The sequence below is a fragment of the Gymnogyps californianus genome, chromosome Z (assembly GCF_018139145.2).
Source record: "Gymnogyps californianus isolate 813 chromosome Z, ASM1813914v2, whole genome shotgun sequence".
NCBI lineage: Eukaryota > Metazoa > Chordata > Aves > Accipitriformes > Cathartidae > Gymnogyps > Gymnogyps californianus.
Window position 1 is genome coordinate 71,286,554 of NC_059500.1, and position 10,432 is coordinate 71,296,985.

The following is a 10,432-nucleotide window of genomic DNA, read 5'->3' on the forward strand; positions in this document are numbered from 1 at the left end:
AGCTGTTGACTTCTATACAGTGTGAAAGGGATAATAGTCTGCAAAAACAGGGATATGCAGATATAGTTCTTCTGGAGCAAATACTTTTCAAGCACAGTGTATGAAGTCTTCTGGTACCTATACAGACTTTGCAGAGTGGAACATTCTGAACTTTTTCTTTAAAAAGAAAATTTGGAGCCACAGAGCTTAGTTGAGCTTTCCTCTAGTAACCTGCATTTAATTTCCTAGAGGTAATAAATCAAGAATAATTGCATATGAAATTTCAATTAATTTAAAAATAGCTTGTATAACATTGATTTTTAAAACTATAGCTCCTGCAATAGTTACAAGCATTCTAGGACAGTAAGAGCACTAGGGACACCAGGTTCTGGCTCTGTGTCCATTCAGGTTTTGGTAAGTACTGCAAAGAGGAAGTACATTGTGCTTGCATTGGAACTTGTGCTTTGAAAATGCTTTTAAAATATATTTGACCAACAATATGTGAAGCTTCCTTTTTCCCACTAAGTATACCGCCATTTGTTTTCATTATCTTTGATACTGTATTTCTCCTAGGAATACCCAATGAGATGTTCTGTTAATAACCCAAATGACTTTTGGATGCTGTTGTTTCTTTGTTTGTTTGTTTGTTTAAAAAAAAAAAAAAGAAAGAAAAAAGTTCTGTTCAACAAAAACATTCAACATCTTTCCTTTGTATCAGGAAACAAAGTTCTTTAAGACTCCCAGTATTCATATCACTGTTTTTCTTGGTCACATGAGATTTAATTTAATGACTGCCTATCGAATTCTCATGGAAACAGTAATTCAGTAGAACTTCAGATCCTGTAATTCATTGAGAGTTAAGGAATCAGAGTGCAGTGAGAGTTATATGATTTCATGGGTCTTTATTTTTCTATTTCCTGTGATACTTTTTCATATTTAAAATTGATCCTGCAGGTACCAGCCTGGTGGAAGATACCTGTCCATGTCTCGAAGCAAAATATTTGATGATGTCTAAACTCCTCAAAGCTAAAGAAAATTCAGTGGAAATCTGTTTCCTACTTATTGCTTGGAAAATACTGTATTTATGATATATCACTGAACCAGAAAAGACCATTTTTGTTTAAAAAAAAGAATATGAAGGAACAACTATTTTGGAAATGCACCTGTATGATAACTTTACTACTTATTACAAGAATATGCTTCTTCTATTGTAGATATTGTTGTGCATCAGTGTGGGCTTTTGTGTCATGACCAAAAGGAGAAAACTATTAATTAAGTTAATAGAGGGTAAACTTCATAAATATACCTAGGGCTCAACTTGAACTGTGACATTGTAAGTTTTAGGAAGAGGATTTTTTGGAAGGAATTTTTTTGTATTTTAACAGATGCTCTGAGAACATCTTAATGCATCCAAAGTGCAGTTACATCAATTACTATAGTAAACACTTTCTGTAATTTTTCTGTTTGAGCTTTATGCCTAGTCCAAAATCTACTGAATTCAATTAAGGCTTCTTTTGGCTTCAGTGGTCTTTGAATCAGACCCTGTATAAGCAGAAAGATTGAATGGCAGGCTGTTCTTCATAAAATCATAAAATACATGTTCCAGTATTTAAAAGGTGGCTACAAAGAAGATGGAGACTCCCTTTGTACAAGGAGTCACATGGAAAAGATGAGGGGTAATGGATACAAGTTACTCCTAGGGAGATTTGGATTGGACATGAGGAAAATTTTTCACAGGGAGAACAATCAGCCATTGGAATAATCTCCCCAGGGAAGTGGTGGATTCCCCAACATTGGACACTTAAGATTTGGCTGGACAGGGTGCTGGGCCATCTTGTCTAGACCATGCTTTTGCCAGGAAAGGTTGGACCAGATGATCCTTGAGGTTCCTTCCAACCTGGTATTCTATGATTCTATGAAATTTGGTGGCATAAATTTTGGAGCAAGGTGTATTGGTCAAGAAAGGCTATATTTTTTCTTTTGCAGCATTATATGCAGATAAATGATTTTAGCATGTGTAAATAGTTGAAATGGAATATGGACCAGAGTTTCACTGTCATATGAGCATATCTGCAATGGCCAGAATACATCATCAAAGATACGATGTTTGCTTAAGATTTTTACAGTTTTAACGGTTGAAAATCCTGGCACACTAGTGTTTTTGTAGCTGTAAAAGAAATATAATGTGAAAATTGAGTTAAATGCTGAAACATTATAATTTGCACACACCTCAGGCACGGCTTCAAATTGTAGAGTATTTCTTTAAAAGAAGGGAAATACATAGCATGACTAGATAATGGTAAACACTTTTACTGTCCCAAATGCCCTGTTTGCATTATGTATCTGTTTTTAAGGTGCCTGTATTTTGCAATAAGTTGTTGCAAAAAGAATAATGCTTATTCATTTGAATACCATTCAAAAATGCCAATTATTAACAGTGTAAAAAAGCTTCACATTAATTTCATTGATGTAGATATATTTTTAAACTGTAGTTAGTTGAATGAATTTTCAAATGTAATCATAAGGTAAAAGATGTGGTCAAATTCATGATATCTTTGGAAATTTGATTAATTTAAAATGTTGCTTTATCGCAGTTTGTCTTAAGGCTTTACCAGTTGGGCATTTTCTTATGTGCTTATTGCAAAGTTATGTTGAAAACTGAAAGAGAACATGTTTCTATCATAAATTCTTTACCATGCTTAAAAAAAAGACCTCCGTTAAAGCAGCTAGGAGTGAGTTATTCTGAAAAGTAAATTTTCATGAATGAGGTGTTCTACTAATTTTTAAAAATAGTCTTTGTTTTCTGAAGTAATTGTTAATGGGAATCTAACTACCTCCTGTGATTTAGTACATCATGTGTTCTAACAGTAGTGGTATTTGTAATATATTGATCTGCCTGTTTTAAAACACTGAGTTGTTACTATGGAGAAAAAAATACTCTATTTGTATAGAAATAATTATATTAATAAATTGGCAGACATAAAATAATCATCCGTTCTGTTCTTAGGTGAATACACTGAACGACAGCCATGCCCATATGTACTCAAGCTCATACAATTTCCAGATTACCTGTAAGAGGGTGCTTTTTTAATTTGGGTATTTTGTGTATTGTAAAAGCTTCATCAGAATCTTACGGCTGTATCAGGGACTGGAAGTTGAGAAAATGAGACTCTTTTTATTCAGATTGTTCTTTAGCAACTTTAAGTTAGCACCTATTTAATTTATTTTAGATCTACTTAGAAATGTTACCCTGAATTCAGCCTTATATGAAAGGGGTTGTATATGTTCTTGGACATCCATCCACATGAATGTTCTTAGACTTGATATTTCTATTTTTAAAATTTGTATCTTATTTAATTGCCCAAAAGTTTATTTGTAAAAATCTTTGGATGAAATAAGGTTCAAGTTCTTTGTATAACTCTTGAAATTACACACTACAAAGGGATCTAATTCAGTGCTAATGGAAAAATTACAGAAGGAATGTTTGTTTTTCTGAATGCTTGTGAAGTATCCTTTCCTAGCCCCTGCTGACTTCAGAGAGTTGGATTGAGCCTTCTTGGGGCCTGGTTTTTCCCATCTCAGAAATCAGTGGAATGACTGCAAACAGAATGTTCAGTGGGAACTTGGTCAGGATTTTATATACAAAAGCTAACTAGTCCCTGGTGTAAGCCCTCTGTGCAGTTTTCATTGGGATACAATAATTCGAGGAGTTGACTGTATAAATTAATGGCAGTGGGATTTCAGTTGCTAACATAGAAATTCTGAGCTCATTGAGGTGGGAATCCACTGACCTTTTTTTGATGTTGAAGTGGAGTAATAGAGTAACCAATGGCTGCTTTTTGAAAGCATGGGAATTAGAGCTCTGAAAATCTCTCAAGAGTTCTCCTCTGGATTGCGCTTGGAGATCCCCAGTGTCACATGCTTCCTGGATGCTGGGTGTTTAAGTAAGGAGTTGGTAAGTGAAGTCAGGTTTCATCCATAATGTTCATTGCTGACCAACAGTTACTCTTGCTCTAATTATGTGCAATTTGTAGGCCAATTAATCTACAGTGTGTTTTGAAAAGTAATTGAGTTCATATGACTAAATCTGGAAGACTTTCAATAAAGAAATATAGAGTACAACTCTAAAAGTACATTGTAGAAATAAGGGATATGCCTGCACAGCATTTGCTGCGTGCTTGAACTAGTTTGGTTACTGCTAGTACAAATAATGCAGAACTTGCTTAGGGGCTACGTGCCTAAGGATTTACCCCACTCCACAGAGGTGGTAGATGCCCAGTCCTTGGAAACAGCCACGGTCAGGTTGGACGGGGCTCTGAGCAGCCTGATCTAGTTCCAGATGTCCCTGCTCATTGCAGGGGGGTTGGACTAGATGACCTTGAAAGGTCCCTTCCAACCCAAACCATTCTATGATTCTGTGATGATTCCCAGCCAGATTGTGGCAACTCGTGATGAGCTCTTTGCTACTATAGCTGTAGTCCTAACAGTACCACAGCTAAAAAAAGTTAAAACTAGCTTTGATATATTTAAGCAGCGACTGTACTGTAGACTAATGGTGTTCTAGCATCACATTTGATGCTCCAGAGTAGGTGATTTAGAATACAACTGCCTTGCAAACTGTGCTTTTGGGAACTGAATGTTGGCTTATTTATTCTGTCAGTATATAGTTGTATTTATTTGCAGCTAAAGAATGTCCATTCTGTATTTCTTTATTATTTCACTTTCTGAATTACTGAGCAGTTAGGGTATACTTCCATTTCATCATAATTTCCGCAGTTTCCTCTTCAGCTGTGAACACCAAAAAACCCCTGAAACTCCAAAAAACCCACCCCAGTTAAGTACAAATGTTTGAATATCTTCATGTCAAAGATTTTAACCAGTGAAAAGAATCCATGCAAGTTGTAATGAACTTTGAAAAGCAGAAGTGAAAACAGTAGCTACTTCAGTACTGTGTCAGTGCTGGACTTCTTCAAAAGTATGGATAGCAAAAAGCTCTAATCAAACTTACTACTCCTACTAGATTTGTAGTTCTGTTTTTTCAGGCATTTAAAAATATACATATTCTGATATCTATATTGGGAAATGAGTCCTCTGCACTCCGCTTAAGAAAGGTGCAGCTCTTAGCAGTGAAGGAAAGTGAGGAGTCTTTTTATGAGGGAAAGTAAAAGATATGCAACTTCTAGTCTGTGCTAATAGTGACACTTTTGGCAAGCTATGATATATTTTATTATTTAGGTACGATAACATGTTAAGAAACAACAAACTTTATACTGCTGTAACTTACACTACTGGAAAAATCATGGCATATAATCTGCCTTTATTTTGCAATCAAGCACTTGTAAAGTAGTCGTTAACAGTATTAATGGGAATGGCAGAAAGCTGCTATCTTTTCAATATTTATTCTTGCTACTTTAAAACATAACCATGACAATGATTTTTATGTATGAAGTATTAAATTGATTACTCTGATTTTCTGTAATTATGAGAATTTGTATTTTATTAAATTTATTTTGGAATACTGTAAATGTTATGTGAAAAATACAATACTTTGTTCCAATTTTCATTATTGCTGTAATTACTTGCAATCTGAAGGGCATTTACAATACCAAATAGTGATCACTTTATGAAGGAAAACTTTTTATGAGGCTTCTTAAAGAAATCTGACCTATTCATTACAGCCAAATAAGTGCATCTTAATTATTAACAAAAACACTACTTAGGGGATATCTTGTCTCGTAGCTTTTCATTTTTCTTTAAGATTCAGAAAATGGTTAATTTTTCAGAGCAACTTATTTGTGAATCTTGTAAACTTTCTGAAACTTTTACATTCCTTTTCCCTAATGGGCTCTGCAGGAATATGTACTGCTTCATGGCAGTTCTCTAATACTAGCTGTGCCTCTAATTAAGTAGTCTAGTCTGAAGCTGAGACACTCCTACACCATTTGATTATGTTAATAGGCACCCAGCATTCCTATCAAAGAAGCACCTTGAACTAGATCCCTTTCTAATACATTAATTGCTGTCATTATGTTGTATTATATTTGGTATCTTCTGTTTCAGTCATATGGTGAGCCCAACCAGGTTTATTCTTTGTTTCTATTAAAATACACTGGAATGTATTCCTCAGCATGCTTTTGTGTGTGTGTGTGTTTTAGTTGTAATTGGCAGGCAATAATGATACACAACTTCAGTTATTTCTTGAGGATAACATTGTTACATTTGACATATTCCTGTGAATTATAATAGTTTCAGAGTGATAGCTTAGCTATCACGGTAGAAATTAATTATTTTCTATAGAAATACCTTACATTTCTATAGAGGTGTCTGGAAGATAAGGGAATTAATCTGTAAGCATAGATTTAGTAATAGAAGATCTGCATTCTCCGGTGTATATCAGTGATAGGCTGTAGGAGTGCTGCTTATGGATAGACTATCTTCTTTTGCCTTATGATACAAGTATGTGTGCGTAATACCTTGTTTTGAAATTCACTGAGTTATAAATTTTTCTCTGTAGTGTTCTAAATTATTGTTGTACTGGATATATTTTTGAAATGTGTGTTAAAATATCTAGTCAAAGAGTTAAGTTGGCATGAAATAAATAATTTCTGCAATACATTTTCCCTGGTGTATTTTAGATATTCATACTTCTCTGAAGTGTTTTTGGTAGTGATCTTTTGGAGAAATTTGACCAATTTCTTTTTTCCAGGTAGAAACAAGTTTTCTTTAGAAGACAATCCAACCTTGTTTTGGTCATCTTCTCACGTCGTCTTTAAAGCAGATTAAAAAGGGAAATTGAGAAGAAGCTTGCGTACCTGGATGTGTCATTGTCAGAGTCTGGGGATGAGACTTGGACCCAGACTTCGGGCCAATACCTTTACTGACAGCTCACCCCAACTGCAGAAGCGCAAGCAGCTTCTGCGAATGCAGGGAGACGAAGTGCAGCCAGGCTAGCTGAAGATGTAAGCTTCCTGCAGCGCCTGGAGGAAGCCTGTGAGGACCCTGTATGCTCCTGGGGCTGACTGGGCACTGGGTATTTTTGTGGGGCATAAGGTAGGGTAGAAGGTAGGGCTCCTACACCTCTCCCTCCTTTTCCGTAAGCAGTCAAACTGGGACATAATGCCTTATAGATGTACCCAGCCATTGGTGAGAATAGAGGATAGAGACTGTTTCCAGAACAGCTAAGAGGAGACAGGCAAAGTGAAGGAGGAGTGAACTCTCCCTTGTTTCACTGCTTGCATGTTTATCACTTTTGTCTTCCCTACCTAAAAAAAACAAAACAAAACAAAACAAAAAAAAACCCCAAAAATAAGGTGAAGGAAGAAGAGAGAGAATTCTTTTATTATTTATTTAAATATTTTATTGTGTCTGTACAGTGGCTGGGTATTTTTTTAGGTTTGTTTTTTCATTCTGATAAAGTGGCATTTTTCTTGAGAGGTACAGAAGTACCTTCTGGATATTGTAAATCGAAAAGCCATACCCTGGAGCAGTTCATCTTTATAGCACATCAGAATATTTGTAACAACTAAGACTAGGTGATTCCTGTATTTGATTATTGTCTCCTGTAGTTAACCTGCAACTGCTGTTTTAAGTGAGTTGCAGGAAACGTTTTGTACACTCAAGACCAGTCGGTGCCATCACTGCTGTAGGAATCTCTTGGTACTGTTAGTAAAGACTTCTCCTGTCACACCCCTTCTGGGAGCGTCACCTCTCTCTCTTCTGCTGGACTACCAAGTGTCTTTTCTGGATCTTTTTGTTAGGCATTTTTCATATACGTGGGTTCAGAATAATGTAGTAAATGAATGATGCATGCAGATGTTAAGAAAGATTAGTAACAGAATGTTCAGTGGACCTTAGAGAGCCATCCATCATAATCCAGTGGATGGCATTTTCTCTGTTGACGGGAGAAGAGATAGGAGTAGCAGAATGGGGATGAAGGGATTGAGAGCAGCCCTGCTGAGAAGGACTTGGGGGTACTGGTGGATGAAAAGCTGGACACGAGCCGGCAATGTGCGCTTGCAGCCCAGAAAGCCAACGGTACCCTGGGCTGCATCAAAAGAAGCGTGGCCAGCAGGTCGAGGGAGGTGATTCTCCCCCTCTGCTCTGCTCTGGTGAGACCCCACCTGGAGTACTGCGCTCAGCTCTGGAGTCCTCAGCACAGGAAAGACACGGACCTGTTGGAGTGGGTCCAGAGGAGGGCCACCAAAATGATCAGAGGGATGGAGCACCTCTCCTATGAGGACAGGCTGGGAGAGTTGGGATTGTTCACCCTGGAGAAGAGAAGGCTCTGGGGAGACCTTATTGCAGTCTTTCACTACTTAAAGGGGGCTTATAGGAAAGATGGGGACAGACTTTTCAATAGGGCCTGTAGCAGCAGGACAAGGCGTAATGGGTTTAAACTAAAAGAGGCTAGATTCAGGCTAGATACAAGGAAGACCTTTTTTACCATGAGGGTGGTGAAACACAGGAACAGGTTGCCCAGAGAGGTGGTAGATGCCCCATCCCTGGAAACAGCCAAGGTCAGGTTGGACGGGGCTCTGAGCAACCTGATCTAGTTCAAGATGTCCCTGCTTATTTCAGGGCGGTTGGACTAGATGCCCTTTAAAGGTTCCTTCCAATCCAAACTGTTCTATGATTCTATGAATGATCATCTGTGTATGTTTTTAATTTTTTTCCAGAGACGGTTTGGATATTGAAGTGAATCACTCTCAGCATAGTTAACCAGCCACACTCTTCCACCAGACTTACTGTGATAAGTGGCTACTGTAAGCCTAACCCTATATAGTTCAGAGGATGGGAGTTGTCCTGTTTTAAATACTAACTTTCCATTATTCATTGTCAGATTTTTATTTGCTCAGAGAGCAATACAAATTCTGTTGTTTCATTGCCAGTGATTGCTAATGAAACTACCTTGCGTGCTCAGTGAATTTTAAGTCTTCTGAAATAGCATTTGACTGACTGTGAATTATCGGGGTTGTGAATTAACCTTGCTCTGCCCTTCTCACTTCACCTCTGCCTGCGCAGTGCCATGGTGTGCCTGCCGCAGTGTGTTGCTCGTTCATCCTAGTCTCTGCTCTGCATACTATGATAAAGATCTTAACCCTTTCTCTTCATAAACATCCTATCTTTTGCATCATCTTGTTTTGCATTGGTTCATTACAAACCATTGCCTTCAGGATTTTTTGAGAGCTTTATCAAGAAGCCAAAGTTGGTCAGGGCCCGACTTGGACAGAAGACACAATTTTTCTTCCTTTCTCGGGGAACATGGCCTGAGCTGCAAAGAAAGATTCAGCTCATAAACAGAGGTCAGGTATTGGAGTGGTTTATAGATGTGAGTTATGCACAAACACAAGAAAAGCTCTCAGGTTCCTTCCACAGAAACAGCTTATCTGGTTAGAAGTGTGTGTTTTGAGTCACTCAGTCAACATCAAAGCAAAGGTGTAACTGAGGCAGTGCCTAGACATGCTCTGTGGAAACCTGCTAAGCCTTTGAAATCCAAGTGAACACTTACAGTTAAGCAATTCACTGTCAAACAAAATAATTTCCAAAGCTTAGGAAAGGTCATCTATTCTAAGTAAACTTCACAAAGGCCGGATGCTGGTGGGAATTTTTCTTGTGTGTTCTGTGTTCCTTTTGTCCCCCAGAGGGTGGTTCCTTTCATAAGCACTAGTACTCCTGTAAAAACATTATGCTTTTTATTTTGGAAGATTTTGCTGTTTTTAAATCTATGGGAATCGAGAAGAAGGTGCAAAAGTGGTGTACTCCGACATGTTTCAGTGGGCAAGCAACAGCTTTCAAGCCCAGGTTTCACAAATAACTAGCAAGTCTATTGCAAGAGGCTAGCACCTGTGGTAGGCAGTGTGACACAGCATCACTCCCTTCAGAGGTGGCTTGCGTGTGTTGCACAGTGTGTGGAAAGGAATGAGGCAAAGTGAACCCAGGGCAGAGAGAGATGGGACAAAGGAAGTGGGTTGAGAGGCAAAGCAAAGTGTGGGAGAGTATTTGAGCAGTGGTGACAAGGAAGGTGTGAGCTCTGCCTGCCTCTTGGGTAAGTTTACGCCTTTTACTGCTCACAGCCTCACCTTGAATTTTCTGTAGGAAATATGATAGCAACATGCTGACAGCTGGCCCCGAGGTCTTAAGAATATGTAGCTTTGGCTCCAGAGCAGCAATAAAAGCCTGTGTTGGGTTCAGTACTGTGGAAACACCCTGTAGCTTTTGCCTCTCTTATTTCAGGTATCTAACCCAAGCACAACTCATGGCTTGAAGTTAAGAGTACCCTGACAGAGGGAAAAGGAGGGAGTGAGTTGGTGGAGAGACTGAGAGCGTGAGCAAGCATGGTGCAATTCAGAGCACCTTGCGTTATTGCCTTTCAGTTAGTGGTGGGTTGGGAAGACATAGACAGCTGGAGTCAGGCTTTCTGGACTAATGCTTAAAACATCTTTATAAATCACCA

General features: G+C 38.2%; 1 protein-coding gene across 1 annotated transcript in view; it reads left to right on the plus strand.

Moving 5' to 3' along the window:
- LMBRD2 (LMBR1 domain containing 2) overlaps positions 1–6,594 on the plus strand; it is a 34,772-nt gene extending 28,178 nt beyond the window's left edge. The window contains exon 18 of the mRNA XM_050912842.1: positions 934–6,594. Within this exon, the coding sequence (XP_050768799.1) occupies positions 934–994 (61 nt within the window). The 3' untranslated portion in view covers positions 995–6,594. The remainder of the gene's footprint in view (positions 1–933) is intronic.
- The last annotated feature ends 3,838 nt before the right edge of the window (positions 6,595–10,432 follow it).